Below are 22,965 nucleotides of genomic sequence, written 5' to 3'. Positions count from 1 at the left end.
ATCGAGCTAGAGCCTAGCTAAGTTGCCTCGTTTAATTTCAAGCCCAAGCTCGAAAATACCTGGCTCGACTCGGGCGCTACTCGTGAAAAACCCTAGTCTTAACTCGCGACTCTCACGCCCAGCATGCATGGACGATTTAACGTTTTCAAGTTTGTGTTTGGTAGGCTGTAACAATCTCGCCGCAACGCACGAGTTTATAAAAAGACAGTAGAATTAAATCTTAAAAATAAAAAATTGAATACTTTTGAAATGAAACAAACTGTGAAACGACTAACCGAAATGACCGGAGTCATTCTCCTCCGATAGAAACTGCTTTCTCTCTGATCGTCATAATAATATCGAGTGAGCATTTATCGTCAATGATAACCGAATCTAGGCATCTACGTATAATAATAATAATAATAATAATAATAATAATAATAATAATAATAATAATAATAATAATAATACCTAACGCTCAATCTATCCAATCCAATCCAATCCCCCACTCTCTACCGCCTGCCTGGTAAATACATAATCAATGCTCTTCGAAAACCCTAGCAATTACGCATTTGTTATTGTTCGCTCAGATCCGTGTTGATTTAGGTGCTGATTGTGGAATTAGGTATTGTATTTTTGAAATTTCATGTTATTAGGTTGCCAATTGCATGTTAATACTGTAGGAATCTGAGGCTCATTGATCTACTTCAGTTGTTATTAGTTTATCATTAGGTGAATAGGTGTTTGAGATCAGTTGAGCTTTATAGTCATTGCATTCATCTGTTCTGTTACAGTTATGTTAATTGAATCTGTTTGTATCTTGTTCATTCGGATCTGTGTCGATTTTGTGAGAATTTAGGTGCTGATTGTGGAATTAGGTATTGTATTTTTGCAATTTTATGTTATTAGGTTGTAATATGAAGCTCTGATGTCAGTTTTAGCTTAATTTGAAGATATTTCTACTGGCATGTTTGTTAATTGAGGAATCTGAGGCTCGTTGATTGCTTTGATCTACTTCAGTAGTTATCAATTTATCATTAGGTGTTTGATCTCGAATTTAGGGCTTGATAAGATGAGATTTAGGTATTAGATGTAATGATTGTAGATAACTATCATGTAGTGATACTTCATTACTTTTGAGAGCTTTAAGGATAGATAATCACATATTTGGATTTGAGAAGGCCATTGATAAAAAAGACTATGTTTGGCTTTTGGTCCTAGGCATAGGTTGCAAAGGATATGGTTAATCCTTTGTCTTGTTAGTGTTCTTTGTGCTTATAGTTTTGCCGAACTGTATATATTTCATTGCATTCATCTGTTTTGTTTTAGTTATATTGATTAAATTACTTCGTATGTAGTTGGCTCAGATACGTCTCGATTCTGTGATAATTTTGTCGTCACTTGTGACATTGTGTTTAGTGTTTCTTTTTCCTCGCAATTTCTTGTTATTAGGTTGTAATACGAAGCTCTGATGGCAATTGTAGGTTGATTTGAAGATGTTTCTTCTGGCATTTGGCAATTGAACTGTTAACTGTACGTTTCTGGAATCGAGGAATCTGAGGCTCATTGATTACTCCATCTACTTCAGTAGCTCTCAATTTATTTTTAGGCGAATAGGTGTTTGATCCCGATTAAGGGTTTGATGAGATGAGAATTAGGAATTAGATCTAATGATTGTGGATACCTTACATGTGCCTTTGACAATTGACACTTTCCTAAGTGATACTTCTAAGAGATTTTATGATATGTTAGGTCAACCTTTTAGATAGTGTTTTTGAAAGGCTGATGATATGAGAAGGCCGTTGATCAAAAGACTATGCTTGATTTTTGGCCCTAGGCATAGACTGCAAAGGATATGGTTAATCCTTTGTTTTGTTAGTGTTTTTGTACTTATAGTCTTATCAAGGCCATCTTCTATCTCGGTTAATTCAGTCACATTGACTGTAAAACCAGACACTCATGCAAGTTACCGAAGACTAAAACAGCAAGCATTAAATGATTATTTAGATTTGAGTAGTTTGTCTTTAGGTGTTAGTAACTTGAAGGAGGTTAAACTTTGTGGAAAAGAAAGAGAGCATTATGTTCCTTGTTATAATGTGTCTGCAAATCTTTTAACTGGATTTACAAACGGTGAAGAGTTTGATCGACATTGTGAAGTTTCAAAAGGCGAACCATATTGTTTGGTTCGTCCTCCAAAAGATTATAAAACACCCCTGAGTTGGCCCGTTGGTAGAGATGTGATATGGAACGAGAATGTGAAGATAACCAAAGAACAATTCTTGTCTTCGGGAAGCATGACAAAGAGGTAAATTTTTAATATGAAGTTGCATTAAATACACTCACTAACACATCAACATTAGTATAGCTTTTTTAGTATTTTCTGTTTTTAAGGTTGATGTTAATGGAGGAGAACCAAATTTCTTTTCAATCAGATGATGGCTTGATGTTTGATGGTGTTAAAGATTACTCCCACCAAGTTGCAGAGATGATAGGGCTCAGGAGTGATGCTGAATTTCATCAAGCTGGGGTAAGTGTTGACTTTTCTTAGACTACATTTATAGGCAACATAACTAGTCCTGTAAACGAACGGTACGAACCGAATGTTCAGTGAACTGTTTATGAGCTGTTTGGTGGGTTATGTTCATTTAGGTGATAAATGAACAACACAAACACCTTTTTTTGTTCATTTTGGTAAACGCACGAACATGAGCACGTGCCTTTCGTTCGGTTCATTTTCTTAACAAACTAACACAAACAAGAAAACTCCATTCGTTTTTCATTCGGTCTGTTAACGGGCCTAAGCATAACTAGTAAACACGTAATAGTAGCTTAATTGAAACTAATCCTTGTTAAATTCTTGCAACAGGTGCACATTGTTCTTGATATTGGTTGTGGGTTCGGTAGCTTCGGGGCTCATTTGCTCTCAGTGAAACTAATGACTGTTTGTATGGCTGCATATGAGTTAACTGGCAGTCAAGTTCAAATATCTCTTGAAAGAGGTCTTCCAGCAGTAATTGGCAATTTTAATTTCAGACAGCTTCCATTTCCATCTTTATCATACGATATGATTCACTGTGCAGAATGTGGTATTTTATGGGATGACAAAGGTACTTTATCTTGTATTTGATATGTTTTTTCACCTTTTTTTGTTGATACAAATATATTGAAGTATAGAAATATAGATTCATTACCTAGTGTGTAACTACAGTTTGTTCGTTTGCCTGCAAATGAACTGAATGTTCAGTGAACCGTTCGGCATGAAGTTTACATATTTGTGAACACTCATTCATTTTCACTTGTTTATGTTTGTTCGTTTACGTTTTTATGTTTTTCGGCCCAATGGATTAATTATGTTTGTTTTCACGTTTACTTTTAATTGATATTCTTTTGGTTATTTTTGATCATATATGTTCAGTTAGTTTCTTCGTTTGTGAATCGTTTGTTTATATTATTAACAAATGGACATAGACATAAACGAACACTCATTTTCTTAACGAACACAACAAGAACAAGAAAACCGGGTTTGATTAATTGTTCGTGGTCGATCGTTTGTCCAGTTAAAGTTAATTGAACGGACACGAACATGCCACATTTGGTTTGTTTATAACCCTATTTGTTTCTAACAATTTTTTCATGAATCAGATGGATTGTTACTTATCGAAGCTGACAGGATACTAAAGCCTGGTGGCTACTTTGTTTTACATGGAAGTTCATTAAGTACAAAGAAAGGAAGCATGGCCAGCCCAATTGAAGAATTGGCCCAAAAAATTTGTTGGGCTTTTATAGCCCAACAAGAAGAAACTTTCATATGGCAAAAAACCGTTGATCCACTATGCTACTTATCTAGGTGAGGCTTGTAGTAAAAGTAGGCTTGTAAATAACCGAATGAACACAGCTGGAGCATGTTCGTGCTTGTTTGTTTGTTCATTTAACTTTTAAACGAACAAACTATTGACCACGAGCAACTAAGCGAAAGGGGTAATCTTGTTTGTGTTCGTTTGTTTATGGGGTTCACGAATGAAATAACTGAACATAGGTGAACGAACATAACATGGCTAAAACCAGTTAAAAGTAATTAAAAGTTTAAAACTAGACTAAGTTGTAACTAGGCTAAGTTGTAGCGAGCCAAAAAGTATTAGAACTAGACTAAGTTGCAACAGGCCAAAAGATTTGAAAGAATATTTTGACCAACAGACCTATACAAACGCAAAGTAACAAACATAAATGAACGAATGTTCACGAACATAAATGAATGAATGAATGAATGAGACATGTGTTCATGTTCGTTCGTATATTATATAAACGAACTTCTTGCCAGATGGTTCAGTGAACGTTCGGTTCGTTTACACGCCTAAGTAAAAGTATATTGATAATTTTCTCTTTTTCCCGTTAGATAAAGATTTGGAATTTTGTTATTGAAATTGGTCCATTGCCAATAATAGTGTGCAGGGTATAGTTCCTCCTTGTACAGAACAAAAGGAGGATATTCCGTCTTTCTATGAGCCACTTGCATCTTGTATGGGTGGGACCACAAGCAAACGATGGGTTCCTATTCAGAACAGGACTTCAATTTCTAAATTTACCCCTGCTGAGCTGGGAGCATACGAAATTCAGAAAGATGAATTCGATGAAGATTTTGAATCTTCATTATCAGCATTAAGAAACTACTGGTCTTTACTTACACCTTTGATTTTTTCTGATCATCCTAAAAGGCCCGGTGATGAAGATCCATTGCCTCCATATAATATGATAAGAAATGTGATGGATATGAATGCGCGTTATGGTGGTTTGAATGCTGCATTTTTGAAAGAAGGAAAAGCGGTTTGGGTTATGAATGTTGTGCCTATTAACGCTCGAAATACACTCCCAGTAATATTACATCAAGGTTTTGCTGGTGTTTTGCATGATTGGTAAGTAATAGGTGAAATTAGTGATGCAGCTTATGATTATAAATTTTCTTGTTTAATTTTCTTATGTGAAATTATTTAACTGTAGGTGTGAACCGTTTCCCACTTATCCGCTGACGTACGACATGCTACATGCAAATGGGCTCCTTTCATACCTTACTTCCGAACAATGCAGCATCACAAACTTACTTTTGGAGATGGATCGTATCCTACGCCCCGAGGTACACATACTCATTTAGCTCATAACATGTAGGTAATATTTGGTTTTTGGGTATTGGAATGAAGGTATGGCTTCCGTTCATAACAGAAGCGTTTGGTTGGGTTTCAAGAGTATCAAACACAAAAATATAGGCCCCTAACTTTCCAAATTATTTTTATTAAAATATCTCATATTATAATTGATGGACCGTGACTAAAGTGTTATGTTAATAAAACCTTGACGTGTTACATTGTAAAACTCCTCCATGCATAATTGCAGTCATTGTACAACTCATCATGCCAGCTCAAGTTTCATTCTTTTCCAGGGATGGGTTGTTCTTTCAGATGATGCGGGGTCCATAGAGAAGGCGCGTTCGATTGCTACACAAATTCGTTGGGAAGCAAGAGTCATTGATCTTGAAAATGGCAGTGACCAGAGAATACTTGTTTCCCAAAAGCCGTTTGTAAGAAAATGAATCCTGCAGCCAAACAAGCTCCATTGTTCCTCCAATCACCCGACATTATAAACTCTGGTAACTACTATACATATTTCATGTAACACAGGTCAAACGGGTCAAGCTTTGCTCAAAAGTTTTTTTTATTAAATCTGGGCAAAAAGACCCGTTACCTAACCTGACCATGTTTTTCAACAATAACTAATATGTACTGTTCGCCAATAATGACACAAGATTTGTAACAATGTGTTTCAGGCACAAGTCAGGTGAGAGGCTCTACGCTTGATTTTTGGCATGTCATATTTGTAGATAAAATGAAACTTACCGAAGCACTTGCAAGACATGTAGATTAGAGAAGTTTTGCTGCCACGTAGTCACGAGTTTTGATTTTTTATTTGTTATTTTTTTTAAAGATTTCTTAAGGGATTATTGCAATTCATTCATTCCAAGTTTTTTCTCTCTTTCCATGTTAATTCCATGTGTCTTGATCAATTTTGTAACTTCGAATTACATTTTGTTTGAAAGTATCACCGCTAACTGGTCACCTAGTATTCCGACATCAGTGTCTCGTTGGAGCTTTTGATACAAAACATGGTTATAGCTGAACCAAATATCTCAGCATATTGTTTTTGGTGGTTTAACTCCTATAACATTTGCAGCAGAAGCATGTCAATTAAGGTGTCTTGTTTGAATAAACAACATAAACACAGAAATTTTCTCTCCGTTATAGTTCGTCAACACTGTTAGAAATGATTACAAAATCATGCTAAAATTACCGAACATTTTGTTTAATTAGCTATACTGTTACATTGCAAAAGGTAGCAACTTCACTTGTGCAGTTATAACACCAAGAAGTTGTAAGTTGTAACTCTTCAATGGTGGATTGTATTGTAGCAATGGTAACTTGTAGGGGTGGCAAATGTGACCCATTAGGGATGATATGGGTTAAAATGTATAATGTGTCAGAATCAGAATTGATCAAACTAAAAGAAGGAAAAGGTTGAGATGGGTCAGAATGGTTTATTACGTTTTACCGAACTCCATCACACCAACATAAATGTTGCAATGAAATCTAGGGTTGGTAACCATCTGCGAGTATTTCGCAACATAAATGTTGCAATGAAATCTAGGGTTGGTAACCATCTGCAAGTATCTCGCATACCATGAAAATCTCATCTCCCTCATGGGGGCAGTTAGGGCGCTATTATTTCATGCTATCTCTCTGCATATAAGAGGGTCAGCCTGTTATGACTTTAAGCCATAAAAATGGTTTATGTTAATATATCTTTTTGTTTAATATCATATAAATAGAAAATACTACTAGGGTCCGACAGAATGGGATCTGGAGGTCCACCACTACTATATATATATATATATATATATATTTCTTTTCTTCAAACTCACTCAGTCTTCCCTAATAACTAACTTAACTAACCTCTATCATTGTCATCATCATTTTCCTCATTCGATCTTAAAACACTAATAACTCGTGATTTAATCGAATCGATCAGCAAAATGTCAAACGAAAAGGAACGAGAAAATCACGTTTACTTAGCGAAGCTCGCTGAACAAGCCGAGCGTTACGAAGGTATAATTTATAACCTGGTCTGTTTTTCTTTCCAAATCGATCGTCTAGCTGTAGTAATATTAATAATGCTGTAAATCAGTGTGCAATTAGGTTTTATGAGATGAATCTGATATTCTGATGATGTTAGATTGATTAGAATATTGTTGCCATCAGTATAGCTTATCAGTAATTTTCTTTTGTTTAATTGCTTCAATATGTTGCATCCGTCCGTCTCGATGTATGTAACTATGTAGGCTTATTATCTGGATATGGATCGTGTTGGATATTTTAGTGTTATTGGATTGACTTGTTGACCGGTGTGAATCATAATATTCATCAAACAAGTCAAGAGGTGCGGGTGCATATGAATTGTTTTGATTCATACAAATGTGTATTTACATGGAAATTCTGATAATAAGTACTAGAAACAGATTAAAATTGAAGATTTTTTCATTTACTGATGTAATACAAATTCTATTATGGATTCCTTATTTCAGAGATGGTGGAGAGTATGAAGAGTGTTGCGAAACTAAACGTTGAGCTTGCCGTTGAAGAGCGCAACCTGCTTTCAGTTGGATACAAGAATGTGATCGGTGCAAGAAGAGCATCTTGGCGTATCATGTCATCGATTCAACAAAAAGAGGAATCAAAGGGAAATGAAAGCAATGTGAATCTAATTAAAGGCTATTGCAAAAAGGTTGAAGATGAGCTTGCCAAAATTTGCAGTGACATTCTTGACATTATTGATAAGCATCTCATACCTTCTTCTGGCTCAGGAGAAGCTACGGTTTTCTACTATAAGATGTGAGTCATGTTCAGTTATCAGCCCTTTACTGTTTAATTTCTTTTCATAATAATGATTATTATAGGGCTAGGCCTGTCAGCGAACTGATCGTTGAATGAATCGTTCAGCAGGAAGTTCGCTTATTTAATATTTAATAAACAAACAAACATGAACAGAACTTTTTGTTCATCAGGTTAAACAAGCGTGCACGCTCATTTATGTTTGTGAACATTTGTCTGTGTTCGTAATTTTACGTTTGTTTATGTTTATTCTTTTTTGTACTTATACAAATTGTTAGGCTCGTTACAATTTAGTCTAGTTTTATTAAATTAAAATATCATTCATTACAATTTAGTCTAGTTATATTGTTTTTTTAGGCCCAACAGATTGATACTCACATTTACTTTTAATTTGTGCTGGCTCAATTATGTTTTTCTATATTTGTTCACCAATGTTCAGTTATATTAGCTCATTTACACTCGTGAATTGTTCGTTTATACTGTTAACAAGCGAACATGAACACGTTCATTTTCTTAACGAACGAGCATGGACAAGAAACTCCTTTCGATTAACTATTCGTGCTCAATTGTTTGTCTGGTTAAAGTTAATCGAACGAACACGAACATGCCCTGTTTGTATTTTTTCGGTTCATTTACATGCCATATTAGAACAGGTCTATACACACACCACTGTCATGTCATATGCGCCGGTAACCTCATACGGACTGTTTGGTAGTGCCTCTGTAAGGTGTCATGTGAGCTGTTATATGGGCTAGTATAACTTTACTGAAAGTCTGAAACTTACTGATGTGACAGACTGACAGTTATGTGTTGTGTTAAAAGTTTTCTTGGTCGTATGATGTAAAATCTTACTTTATATGGCTCGTATGATGTGAAAGTTTGTGGTATGCAAAATCATATGAGCCGTATAACCTCATACGGCCCCATAGGAACTAAATTTTACCATTCATTTTTTTGAATTTATGTTATGATACATGTGGATATAGGAAAGGCGATTACTATCGGTACCTTGCTGAATTCAAGGCAGATCAGGAAAGGAAGGATGCTGCTGAACAGTCATTGAAAGGCTATGAGGCATGTTTTTATAGTACTTTAATATTATAATTGATAAATTATATTATTTATGTTGTTTTTCTTAATCATATAACACTATTGTATATTTGTATGTAGGCCGCAGCTGCTGCTGCAAATAAAGAACTCCCTTCGACCCACCCGATTCGTCTTGGTCTTGCTCTCAATTTCTCAGTGTTCTACTATGAAATTATGAATTCACCCGAGAGGTAATTTTCAAACTCTTTTTTTGCTTTTTTTTTTTGTGGGTAACTTAATGAAGAAATGTAAGTGAATTTGATTGTTAAGTAATTTACAGCGCGTGCCATTTGGCTAAACAAGCCTTTGATGAGGCGATTGCTGACTTGGACTCGTTAAGTGAAGAATCTTACAAGGATAGCACATTAATCATGCAGTTATTGAGAGACAACCTCACTCTCTGGACCTCTGAATTGCCTGAGGACGGAGGTACTTCATATGTTTTCACGTACTTAAATTACTCAATTGTTTTATTATGTTTATTTATTGATCCTACCAATAGTTTTGCTATTTGTGGGATTTACCAGGTACGATTGTTGCTTTATTATTGTTTATTTATTGATCGCGCACGTTTGACCCGTTTACGTAAAAATTAATTAATGGTTCATCGTTTTAAAAATCTTTTACTTCTTAGTTAATGGCTCAACACAGAAGAATTAATTAATTTAGAGAACCAAAAAAAAAATCTAAATCGTTTAGTTTTTTCTATCAATGGTTTATGTTTTTAAAAACTTTTACTTCTTACATAAAAAATCATTAAACTAATTTGTTCATAAGTTTTCTTTTCCACCTTTAAACATGTAACTACAAATGTGTAGGTTATGTTTAGCAAATATACATATACATGATACGCATAACCTACATATATGCAGGTTCTGTAAATACATGGATTTAGTATACAGTTTATAGAATGTTAAAACAGATGAATAAACATTGTGTTAAGCTTCTTGTATTTTATATTTTTTAAGATAAAATGAACAATGATGAAAAATGCTTTTATGGGTCTCGGCTTGATTCGGGCCCGTTCGACCCAACACCAATCGTCGCCTCTACCTTATAATTGTACACGCATACGGCAGTATATGTATAGATAAGTCATGAATTTTGTTTTCAGGTGATGAAAACCAGCCCAAGGGTGAAGAATCCAAACCAGAGGTTAGTTAATGCATGTGACATGCACATTTTAATTTCTCCAAACAACTAATTGATTTCAAAACCATATGTTTTGCTTGCAGGAGAAGAAGTAGTAATGGGTATAGCAAGCCCGGCCCGGCCCACGGTCAGCTCTAAGCTCTCAACTTCTCAAGTACTTGGCCTTTGTTTTGGTCAAAAGGGGATTATTTAATCAGTTTTTTTGGGCCATCAAAATCAAAGTCGTTTTTGTTCATCTTTGATCTTACTATCTTCATAAGAGATTTTGCCCCTTTAGTGTTGCTTCCATAAATGTTGTAGTTCATTATGTTGTTTAAATTTGTTAGATATCATTATAAGTCAATTAAAACAATTCTTAATCATTATTATTAAAAGCTTTAAAAATAAACAAAGTATCAAGTTTGATAGTGAGGTATTAGTAAGAGACCAAAAAATCAGACTATTCATACAGTGCAAATGAAGGTATTTTAATAACATCTGATGTAGTGTTGTGGCAATGCATTTGCAAAAAGATCTATGTAATGAGTAATGACAATGGTTTTGGTTTTGTTAATGTATATGGAAAAAAAGGTACGTAATGGCAGAGTTGTAGCTTCAATGATAGTTCTCGGCGTGTGAGATCCGGTAGTTAATAATTATACTTATTTTCTCAATTTTGCCACGGTTTTTGCTATAGATTTTTTTCTTAGCAAAACTCTGTATGTAATACCTGTTTGCGTAGTTGGATGGAAGAACACATTTACTATCCCGTAGCCTTCACATTCAATATACTATCGTGTTCAATGAAGCTTTATGAGAAAACCCTATTTTCAATTTCAATATCTATCTCTAATTTTCCAGTAAACAAGATCCAAACAGGAGGCTAGAAGAATGGCGAGTAGCTTTAGAGAGGAAAGGCCTAAGAATTAGTCGCTCCAAGACCGAGTATCTCCACTGCAACTTTAGTGAGGTAAATGTACTGAGGAAATCCAAATCGCCATCGAAGGCCATGTGGTTCCACAGACAACAAAGTTCAAGTATTTAGGGTCGTTTGTAAAGAGTGACGGGGACATAGATAGTGACGTGACCCATCGCGTCCAGGTAGGGTGGTGTAGATGGAGAGCAGCTACAGGAGTTTTGTGCGACAGGAGGTTCCCAACTAAATTAAAGGAGAAATTTTATAGGGTTGCCATTCGACCGACGATGTTGTATGGAACAGATTGTTGGGCCATTAAGAAGGCACATGCACGTAAGCTAGAGGTAACATAGATGAGAATGTTGAGGTGGATGTGTGGGAATACAATATCTGACCGAATAAGAAACGACGTCTTTCGGGAAAGATTGGGGTAGCCAGTATATCAGATAAGATAAGGGAATGGAGATTGAAGTGGTTTGGACACGTGATGAGAAGGCAATCAACGGATCCTGTTAGATCAGTAGAAAACCTTACTATAGAGGGGTAGAGGTAGACCCAAATTGACTTGGGATGAGACGATTATGCATGATTTGATAAACCTGCATCTCTCCGAGGATATGGTTGATGATAGGACTTCTTGGAGACGTAGGATTAAGGTTAAGGACTTCTAGAGAGATGATATAGTTTGTTTTTGGAAATATGTCTTAGAGTCATAACCTTACTGTGACATCGGTGGCAAAACCGAGTACACCTTAGTACTTACAAACTCGAATAAGCGTTTAACCGCTTATTGCGTAACGAACAAACGAATAACCAAACGGGTCTGGTTATGGTCTGGATATCCCGGGGTGCCATCTATAAGTGATATACGATCTATGCAAGCTAAAATATTAGTAATATGGCCTTAGTTCAATAGCAAACAAGTTAAACAAAAACATGCTCGTTTAACTACCCGCTATAGACTTAAACGCGAAAGATAGTTACCAACAAAGCATTGTATCATCCGTTAAGACGAAAAAGACTTACCAAACAATTATTTGAAATGTTTTAAGCGATCCGTGAAAATATTTTAGATTTTTACATACATATAGTATGTTTTTATAATTTTACACAAAACTAGCCGAAAAACACTCGTTTTCGCGCTGTTTAACGCACCCGATAAGTTTTTCGCGCCAAAAACCGAACCTGAACTAAATTTGGACCGGGATTTTCGTATTTGGGCTTGAGAATTCAGAAACTTGGGCCAAAATGGGCCCAAAATGAGCCCATGGAGCTCCGGCCGTAGCCGCCACCCCACCCCCCTTTGTTTTCCTTTCATATTTAAACTAGATCCAAGATATTTTTAGCCTCATTTTCTTGAAAACTCTGGACATAAGCTCTGTTCCAGCCAAAAACCTTCAAACCCTAAGGTAAGGGGCTTAAATAAGTAGCTTTTTTACTTGTTTCAACTTGTTTAATACCATAAAAACATGTCTTGGTCACTAAAAATCATTCCTAACCGTGTAAAAATCCTAAAAATGGTCCATAAACATTTTTTGATCATACACATGGTAAGGAACCTGGTTTGATAGTTTTTTTTGGCAACAAACACGGATTAAAGGGTTGAAACGGCGTTTTTACGGTTCAAAAGTTTGTTTTTGTACACTAGCCGAAACCCTAAGTTAAGGGCTGTTATGTTGATGAAATACTGCTTGGTTTGTGATATAGAACCTGTACCTAGCTTACATAGTAGCACAAGAACCCGAAAATTGGATTAAGAGAGCGAAAACGAACCAAAACCGCAAAGGTAATACCGATTTACTCGATTACGGGCTGTTTAGGTTAAGGTTATGATGTGCATATTTTTAGGCCTTGAAATTTTTCAGGAACATCAGGGACCATGTCATTGAGTCCCTGTTCAAATTTGGTAATTTTTCGACCATCCGAGAATATTTGGCGAATTTATTACCGAATTGGGACGTTTATTTGGGAAAAATAGCTAAAATACTTTAAAAATTATGAAATTTTTCTGGGAACTCATATTTGATGTATTTTGATCACATATGAATTTTGAGATCATTTAGATAAGTCTAAAGGTGTTTTGTACATATGCGTTCGTGCGAATTTTTATAGCCGAATTTGGGCCGAAAAGAATATTGAACAAGCTTTTTACATTCTGGAATTGATACAGATTGTTTTGGGACATGATTTGAGCATTCAGGAATTTTTTTGGAATTTTTGGAAATTATTTGGGGTAAACGGACGATTTTCAGGCGAAATATAGCTGACAAAATGAATTTTTATAAATTAATAAATTAGTAAATAATTCCAGGAATATTTTTATAAAAATCTACATATTTTAATTGATAGGTGGTTAAATTTTCATAATTTAATGATTAACGGTTAATTAATTATGCTAATTTAAAGATTAAACAAATTCAGTTTTTATAAAAACCGGCAAGTTCGCGACTAGCGAACCTGCGAGAATATCAAAACACCAAGAGTGATCAAAAATCATATTTTCGGATTAATTGAGTAAAAACGAACTATTCTATGAGAAACCTGGACAATCCGGGTGGATTGTGCGCGTTTCTTCTCAAATCAAACTGAATAAACGGAAACGGGCCCCGTGGCTAATCCGGGACCCCAGTATGTGATCCTTATTTATAACTTAATCATTTTATTAAACAATACATTTACCCAAGCTTATTTTCCCATAACTGTTTTCTGAACGCGTAAACGGACAACTTGGCCCAGCTGGGAAAACAGGAATTTGAGCCAAGTTCGGTTTTAAGTATTAGACATTGAACAACATCACAACCTAAGCCTATTGCCACTTTCTGGGCATTCCAGCTATACCCAGATTAGTTATACAGCCCAGTTTAGTACTGAGATTACAATAATATTAAAATATTAATATTATTATAATATGGACTATAGGGACTAAGTGATAACAAGGGAAACGAATCCCGTGCTGATCTCGCACTGAGTGCCTACAAAACCGTGAGTTTCATGACCCCACTCTTTAAACTATTTTACGAATTTTTGGGGTGGAAAGCATGTTTATACACGTTATCTATCTGAAAACGGTTCAGGATATAAAATATCTGAACATTTATATATGAAAAGTCCCTACAAACATAATGATTGACTACGTGCTGATGAAAGATGATTATTATCGTTGATTGATATATTGAGTGGAGTTAATACGAATTGCAAAACATAATGAAATTACACGTGACAGCATGTTTATACAAACACATTATGTAATGTTAAATAACCAATTTGGGAAACAACGTGGTCTGTAATGGCCATGGGGATAACGTGGTCTGTGATGATTATAGGGCTATTGTGGGCGGAAGGGGGGCCACAATAGTAATAAACTAAAGTTGAGTATGGCCTATGAGCCAAGTTCTGCTGCAACTTATAAACTAAAGTTGAGTATGGCCTATGAGCCAAGTTCTGCTGCAACTTATAAACTAAAGTTGAGTATGGCCTATGAGCCAAGTTCTGCTGCAACTTACTAAACTAAAGTTGAGTATGGCCTATGAGCCAAATTCTGCTGCAACTTATAAACTAAAGTTGAGTATGGCCTATGAGCCAAGTTCTGCTGCAACTTATAAACTAAAGTTGAGTAGTTCTGCTGCAACTTATAAACTAAAGTTGAGTATAGCCTATGAGCCAAGTTCTGCTGCAACTTACTAAACTAAAGTTGAGTATGGCCTATGAGCCAAGTTCTGCTACAACTTATAAACTAAAGTTGAGTATGGCCTATGAGCCAAGTTCTGCTGCAACTTATTAAACGAACTAACTTGATTATGACATGAATGTTAAGAAAATAATGTGATTATGCGTATTTTGGGCGGATGGGGAGCCACAGTATTTGGTGATACGTGATAAATACTATATGTGTATATGTGTCTATATACATGCTATGTGATTAGCCGTAGGAAATACTATGTGTAGAATATACTAATTATTTGCGTGTACACTATATAATGTTTGAGTTTACGTGGAATCATTGTGGGTGGAAGGGGGACCACAGTGGCTGATGTTAATGCGGAACCGTTGTGGGCGGAAGGGGGGCGCAGTGGTTGAGTTTATGTGGAACCGTTGTGGGAGGAAGGGGGTCCACAGTGGTTGGTTAAACACGGAAATTGGAAACAGGTAGTACGAACAAACAATCACGATTTTACCGAAATTTCGAATTTATATTATAAACTTACATGTGTGCATATGCACACACAAGGATATGGCTGTACATATTTATACAAACGTAAATACATATTTTTACATACGCGCGTACATACAAACTATGACTGTGTGGTACGCAGAACTGATTTCGTTAAACTTATGAAACTCACCAACTATTCGTAGTTGACCTATTTTAACATGCTTTTCAGGTAATCAGATGTGAGAAGTAATTTCCTGTGCGTTACGTGTCTGACTGATGATTGATGTCGTGGGCATTTGAGTTAGAAGTAAAGTAATTGAAGAACCGGTTTGATTGTATCACCTAGTTTGTAAAAGAGATTAGAACGATGTAATATATTGTAAATTAGTTAATAATGTTACTTTATGAACAATGTATTTGATACCAGTTGTATCTGTTGCATTTCCGTTTTACGCTTCCGCAAATCGCTTAACGGGGTGTGACACTTACCTCCTTAGTATAATTTATTTTTGTTACCATTATTGTTTATCTTACTACTAATACTGCTATCTATTATAATTATTCTGTCTACTCTTTTTCTCGTTAGTACTAAATATTACAATTTCCCAATAGTCTATTCTATACGTTATTTACTATTCTACTATTATGTTGTTTGTTTTTGAAGCCGGGGGTCCCTTGGAAGCAGCCTCTTTATTTCCCAGGGATAGAGGTAAGGTTTGCCTACATCTCACCCTCCCCAGACTCTACTAATAGTTTTGCTATGTGTGGAATTTACTGGGTATGATTGTTGTTGTTGTTGTATCTTATCCTTCATTTATATTTATAAAAACATTTTTTACACATGGTCAATTGAATATCACATTACTAATATATATAAAAGAGAAATTTGGCGACGTTGCACTATGATTGGTCCATTTAGCAAGATTCCATTGGACCAAGTTTTTTTTTGTTTTTTTTTTTGGTTTGTTTTTTGTTTCCAACTTTGATAATTATATTTCTATAATAATATATATAAAAGAGAAGTTTGGCGACGTTGGACTATGATTGGTCCATTTAGCAAGATTCCATTGGACCAAGTTTTGTTTTGTTTTGTTTTTGTTTTTGTTTTTTTTTTTTGGTTTGTTTTTTGTTTCCAACTTTGATAATTATATTTCTATAATAATATATATAAAAGAGAAGTTTGACGACGTTGGACTATGATTGGTCCATTTAGCAAGATTCCATTTGAAGAGGTAGGTCCCAGCAGAACCCAATTGGACCCGCAAGACTCACCTTAAAGAGGGACGTCTGCGCAGTTGGACCCGCAAGACTCACCTTAAAGAGGGACGTCTGCGCAAAGACCAACTGGATCCGCAGGACCCACCATGCTCAGAGAGATGACGTCCTTACGCGCAGTACGCAAGCTGTTCCCGCAGGAAAAGCCTCCCAATGGTGACGTACCCCGCCTGTTCCCGCAGCTGCGGATACTAGCCATCAGGGAAGGCTACGACAGCAAGGCTACACGCACAAGGCACTAACTCTCAAATAATTCAGTAATGTCACCTGAAGAAGGAATGAGCAAGCCGGGAATACTCCCGCCCAAATGAGCCAGTCCGTACGCTACTGGAGGATCTTTTGTACTATACCTGCCAAGGTATGGACAAAAGATCTGACCAAAGCAGCGACAGCTCACTGACAACAGTACGACGAGGAGCACGCTCCAGTACTTAATGTCACTATCAGCCGCTGCCTACTCACCAACCCCTGTCGTGGCACGTACATAGCCTGCAGTTGGTGGAAAAGGAATAGTACACAGCCGGCCATGTCACTATCAGCCGCTGCCTACCCACCAACCACCAGCATGGCACGTGCGTAGCCCACCGTTGGTAGAAAAGGAATATTATACAGCTGGCTGTACCTGCTTGGAAACCTACCTTCGGCTATAAATACTCCGACACCTTGGAACGGTATCATTATCTTATATCTCCATATATTATCTGATATCTGCTCTAGCAATTTCTCTTAATATACACTTATATTCAAGAGCAATCTAGTCTGATTCTCACGCCGGAGGGTGGTCACAAGGAGGTACCCCCCCCCTTCTCAGTGACGAGCTCACGGTGTCTGTTTTGCAGGTCATCAGAGGAATAACCATCTTTGCCGGACCTAACCCTCGTGGGAAAAATCTACTTAACCCCCAGATTATCCGTAATCTGCCGGGGTCACTTAGTGTTTCTTCACCATTGGACCAAGTTTTGTTTTGTTTTTTTTTTTGGTTTGTTTTTTGTTTTCAACTTTGATAATTATATTTCTATAATAATATATATAAAAGAGAAGTTTGGCGACGTTGGACTATGATTGGTCCATTTAGCAAGATTCCATTGGACCAAGTTTTGTTTTGTTTTTTTTTTGTTTGCTTTTTGTTTCCAACTTTGATAATTATATTTCTAATTATCATTGTTATGTTTGTTTTTTATTAGTTTAGTTCCAGTACCAATATACCGTAACGGATGTGATAAAAACTGACAAAATTGCGTAGACTTAGCGCATTTTGTTTTAGTTATAATACCGTACCGAAACTGACCGAATGACAATTCTTTCTTTTTAGTTCGGTTTTATAACGAACGTGACCCAACCAAATTACTTACCGCCAGGGACCAACAACGCTCGGGTTTTACCAACGCTCGAGTTTCACCGACCAACGCTATCCCAATGCTCCATCTCAATTTTTATAACTTTTTTTTGTTTTAGTTTCCGTACAATAACACATGTAACAGAAACTGACCGAATTCACGTCAACTTACCGTCTCAACACTTAAGAACGGTAATGCTTGTGTCTTACCAATGTTCGGATTTACCAACCTGTCCGGCGCAACGCGCCGGGTTAAAAACTAGTTATCAATAATTAGAAGACGAGACGGCCTCATAGTTGCTATCCTAGATGGTTATAGACTTATAGTAATCTTTCAAATACAACAGCAAATGTTGTATACAAATAAGTCTTTTAAGTTTGTAATAATATTTTTTCATCTTATAAGGAATATTTAAGCTACTTGGTTACAAGCTTATTTGATTTTTAAAATTTCATTGATTATATTTATTAACATGTGTAAAAAATATTTTTTTCAACCCGTGTGTCACACGATCATATAACCTAGTACCGTATAAAGTGGGCCAGTTACGATATTTATTTTAAGCCACTTATTAGTACCAAAATCCAGTCATAATCATGCAACCATCTCTACAACCATGGCTGTTTCTGCACTTTCACTTATGATATTCTTAGCACTAATTGGCTATTCAAGTAAGGTTCCTTATTTCCTTTGTTCTCTTTTAAACTCTTAAATATCACTCTTTTCATGTGTGTCATTTAACAGATGCAGTATATTGTTTATGCAACCCTGCATTGAACAACTCAGTTCTTCAAAAGAACATAGACTCTGCCTGTAAAAATGGTGCTGATTGTGCTAGGATCTATCCAAAAGGTGCATGTTTTAGTCCTAATACTGTTAAAGATCACTGCAATTATGCTGTCAACAGTTATTACCAAAGAAAGAATGAAGCTCCAGGAAGCTGTGACTTTTCAGGCACAGCTGCTGTCACCCAACAAGCTCCACCTGGTAACTCACTCTTCATACTCAAGGTGTACTCAAGGTGTAGGTGTACACCAAATGACTAATGAGCTTATTTGTTTATGATCTGCAGGTTCAAAATCTGCTTGTTATCCTGGGAAGCCAAGCTAAGGTGTACTTTCTAAATTCTAATCCCTACCCACCTTCTAAATTTAGTATCTTTATAACTGGATTATGATCTTTTTCTTGATCTCTCATCATGATCTATGCAATCAATATCGCCAATATATATCGGTTATCGGTCCTTTGATAAAATATCAGTCAAAATATCAGTAAGAATATCAATACCGATAATATTGACGATATTTGATCGATCTATCACCTATATTCCTGATATCAGTTCCTATTTGCTACGGTTGCTAGTGTTTTGCAAGTTGCAAAATGTTAAGTTGTTAATGGTAGAAGAGTATACTGAATTATTAGTGTTAAATTGATATATATGTGAATTTTACATGATATTAAAATTACGGATATCCCACTTATATCCTACCGCGATAACCGATATCTCAAATATCAAACCGGCTTGACTGATATCCGATATTTTTCTTTCATCAACCGCTTAGATCATTATTGATGTTAAAGTTTTGTGGGTGTTTCTTGATGCAAAAAAGATCCAATTTTTAGTAATGTTTGCTTGTTAATTTTGTTTTCTTCAACTGAAAATGTGAACATTTAACTAAAGCTTACTTTTTGCTTGTTAAGTTTGTTTTTCTTGATATCTCATCATGATTGGTGTTAATGTTTTGTGGGTATGTTTCTTGATGCAAAAAGATCAAATTTTTAGTCCAATGTTTAGTAATGTTTGCTTGTTAACTTAGTTTTTTTGAACTAAAAAAAGGTGAAAATCTAAAGAAAGCTTATTTTTTGTTTGTTAAGTTTGTTTTTTTTCTTGATTTCTCATCATGGATGGTGATAAAGTTTTGTGGGTATGTTTGTTGATGCAAAAACATCCAATTTTTGTGTGTTAAAAGTTTGTTTTTTTTCAACTAAAAAAGTTGGGAATATAAAGAAAGGTTACTTTCTGATTGATCAAAGAATTAAGAAACTCATCTTTCTTGGTGATGCAATTCTTGATGTTTCTTCCAAGAGCAAAAATTTCAAATTCCAGATCAATCTCAAGCTTCTATGCATAATGCACAAATAGCTTGTTCCCTACCTGTAAGTCTGTAACTTTGATCTCTGGAAAAAAAAGTTACTTTTTAGTTCAATACTTGTGGTTGAAAAAAGCTTCTCGTTGACTTGACTTAAGAAAGGCCACATCAAAAGAGAGGCCATACACGTGTCCTGTAGTATCCACGTGGGCCCAGTGTGTCGACATTTTCATCTCATATTGTAAATAGCATATTTAAATGTTATAGAGCGTCGGTCGAGAGTTTTACATTATAATAGAAGTAAAAGAAATTTTATAAGGGGCTCTCGACCCTGTATCATACGGATAGGTCCTACCAATATGCGTGTACCGTAAACGGTTTCACCACATCTCATATATGCTTGAAAACGATTTGCAACCGACTTTTCAAGTTTTTTGTTTTTTTTTTTGTTTGTTTTTTTTTGGAAATAAAGAATTAAAAAGCTAATAGTGTTTAGAAAATGGGTTGGAGAAGTTACATGTTATAATAATAATAATAATGCAATTAGTGGATTTGTGAAAGAGTGAGTTGATAGTGGTTTGATTGTATGTGTTGGTATATGGGATCATGCTATGATTTGTGAGAGGGTTGCTAATTCTTGTATCGGAAAAGTAGACCTTATTTTGTCGAGTTTTAAATGTTTGGTGTTTTAATGAGGTAAAACGTGGAAAGGTTTGTTAAACTATAGATTTATCAACGAAAGCGGACTGAAGAGGTAGGTCCCAGCAGAGCCCAGTTGGACCCGCAAGACTCACCTTCAACAGGGACGTCTGCGCAGAGACTAACTGGATCCGCAGGACCAACCATGCTCAGAGACGTGACGTCCTTACGCGCAGTATGCAAGCTGGTCCCGCAGGAAATGCCTCCCATGGTGAAGGACTCCGCCTGTTCCCGCAGCCTCGGATACAAGCCATGAGGGAAGGCCACCCGCGCAGCATGGCTACACGCACTAGGTACTTAGCTCTCGATCATTCAGTGTCACCTGAAGGAATGAGCAAAGCCGGGAGCAATCCCGCACAGAGGCGGGAGGGGGAATACTCCCGCCCAAATAAGCCAGTCTATACTGAAGGACCATTCACTGTACCTGACGAGGTATGGGCGAAAGATCTGATCAGGGATACGACAGCTCACTGATACAGTATGGCGAGCAGCATGCTCCTGTACTGTATCACTATTAAGCCGCTGCCTACTCACCAACTACTGTCATACCACGTGCGTAGCCGGCAGTTGGTGGAAAGGGAATAGTATACAGCAGGCCTGGTCGCTATCAGCCGCTGCCTACCCACCAACTACCAGCAGGGCACGTGCGTAGGCTACTGTTGATGAACAGGAACACTGTTGCAGCCGGCCATACCTCCTTGGAAACCTACCTTCGGCTATAAATACCCCAAATGGTATGATCATCTAAACACAACATATCTTACTACATTATCATCATATTATACCTGATATCTGCTCTAGCAATCTCTTAATATACTTTTATATTTAAAGAGCAATCTAGTCTGATTCTCACGCCGGAGGGTGGTCACAAGGAGGAACCCCCCCCCCCTTCTCAGTGACGAGCTCACGGTGTCTGTTTTGCAGGTTATCAGAAGAACCATCTTCCAAGGGTCTAACCCCTCGTGGGAAACAGCTATCCAACCCCCAGGTTACCAGTAATCTGCCCGGGATCCGGTTAGTGTTTCTTCATTGGCGCCATCCGTGCATAAAGCTAGAACTTTATTTTTCTCAGTTTTTTCAAACTTCTACAAAGATGGTTAGAGAAATTCCGGTAACCATAACCCCTGCTACTAGGGGGAATACCGGCAACACAGTTTTTACGAACACTACCCCGGCTACCGAAGCCGAGGCAAGCGAAGTAAATTTTACGAACACTACCCCACTTACCAAAGCTGGGGCAAGTGCAGTAAATGAGCGCCTACTGGGATCCACTGATACCCAGGTTGAGAAACGAAGACTCCCCCGCCAGACTCTCGATGAAGTTAAGGCATGGGCGGAGGCACGACAAAAGGAATTCCAGGCTGAGTTGGACGAACGCTTGCGTTCCGTACAACAGGCCGACGAATTCGAATACTGGGAGGATGACTCGGAGGAATCCGACTCTGACGCGAACCCTCGCCATAGGGCAAAAGGGAAGCGTAAGGAAACGGAATCCCAACCGAAAAGGCATTTTGGACAAGCCTTCAAACCAAAAAGCACAGGAGGAAGTCCACGAGACTTCTCTAAAACGTTCAGACCAAACGTTGCAAATGCAGGAACGTCCAAATTTGCAAGGGACATTGCTGAAGCAATCGCCCCAAAGAGTGCCAAACAAATGCCCAACATAGGCACATATGACGGTATATCTGATCCAGACGATCATTTGAACAGGTTCATAGCAGGGGCAACCGTCAGCAATTGGACGGAACCCACGTGGTGTTACATGTTCCAAATGACGCTGGTTGGGGCTGCTAGAGCATGGTTCGATCGTCTACCGGTCAACCACATCTACGACTGGGCAGACTTCCAACAAAAGTTTAGCCAACACTTCAGCCAGCAACGGAAGTATACCGAGGAGCAATGGACAATCCTCAAATGCATACGAGAGGAAGACGAATCTCTGCCAAACTTCATCACTCGCTTCAACTCAAAGAAGTTAAGTTTGGGCAATATCAGTGAAGATCTTGTTCGCGCTGCCTTCATCCAGGGCGCACATGACCCGGAGCTCATCCGCACCCTAACGGGTAAAGATGGCATGCCATCCACATGGGATGGCATCATGACAGCAGCAAAACGCTATGCGGAAACAGAGAAGCAACTGGGTAGAGATCTCCCACAGAGCACAAACCTCTACACCCAGAGGACGAGAGAAGACAACGTCCTCACCGCCCGATTAAATAAAAAACGAAAGCTAGGCATCTGGCAGTCAAGGGTAAACTTTGACACCTCATCCGGCTTGCAAAATCGGTTGGGCGGAAGGGATAATGTACAGTCGCACCGGAACTCCAGATGGACGCCACTCACCAAAAGCGTCACTGAGATATTC

General features: G+C 37.2%; 3 protein-coding genes across 3 annotated transcripts; all 3 read left to right on the top strand.

Annotated features, from left to right (window-relative positions):
• The first annotated feature begins 1,754 nt into the window (after positions 1 to 1,754).
• On the top strand, positions 1,755 to 6,074 carry LOC143627687 (putative methyltransferase PMT5). The gene is made up of 8 exons (XM_077097460.1): positions 1,755 to 2,284; positions 2,371 to 2,506; positions 2,846 to 3,086; positions 3,622 to 3,826; positions 4,422 to 4,889; positions 4,975 to 5,107; positions 5,411 to 5,617; positions 5,795 to 6,074. Exons 1-7 carry the CDS (start codon positions 1,770 to 1,772, stop codon positions 5,558 to 5,560), a joined length of 1,848 nt encoding a protein of 615 aa, XP_076953575.1. The 5' UTR covers positions 1,755 to 1,769; the 3' UTR covers positions 5,561 to 5,617; positions 5,795 to 6,074.
• Positions 6,075 to 7,054: 980 nt separating this feature from the next.
• LOC143627695 (14-3-3-like protein GF14 iota) lies at positions 7,055 to 10,246 on the top strand. Its single transcript, XM_077097465.1, has 7 exons — positions 7,055 to 7,127; positions 7,604 to 7,910; positions 8,897 to 8,984; positions 9,081 to 9,190; positions 9,280 to 9,428; positions 10,114 to 10,154; positions 10,235 to 10,246. The coding sequence occupies exons 1-7, from the start codon at positions 7,055 to 7,057 to the stop codon at positions 10,244 to 10,246; spliced, it is 780 nt and encodes a 259-aa protein (XP_076953580.1).
• An 8,179-nt stretch (positions 10,247 to 18,425) lies between these two features.
• Positions 18,426 to 18,951, top strand: LOC143627686 (PLASMODESMATA CALLOSE-BINDING PROTEIN 4-like). The gene is made up of 3 exons (XM_077097459.1): positions 18,426 to 18,482; positions 18,556 to 18,798; positions 18,884 to 18,951. The coding sequence occupies exons 1-3, from the start codon at positions 18,428 to 18,430 to the stop codon at positions 18,919 to 18,921; spliced, it is 336 nt and encodes a 111-aa protein (XP_076953574.1). The 5' UTR covers positions 18,426 to 18,427; the 3' UTR covers positions 18,922 to 18,951.
• The last annotated feature ends 4,014 nt before the right edge of the window (positions 18,952 to 22,965 follow it).

This window comes from Bidens hawaiensis, unplaced genomic scaffold (assembly GCF_021521415.1).
Source record: "Bidens hawaiensis isolate Kalapana, Puna unplaced genomic scaffold, B.hawaiensis_p1.1 tig00004706_1, whole genome shotgun sequence".
NCBI classification, from domain to species: domain Eukaryota; kingdom Viridiplantae; phylum Streptophyta; class Magnoliopsida; order Asterales; family Asteraceae; genus Bidens; species Bidens hawaiensis.
The sequence above is the reverse complement of the archived record's forward strand: the minus strand, read 5'-3'. Positions and strand labels throughout refer to the sequence as shown.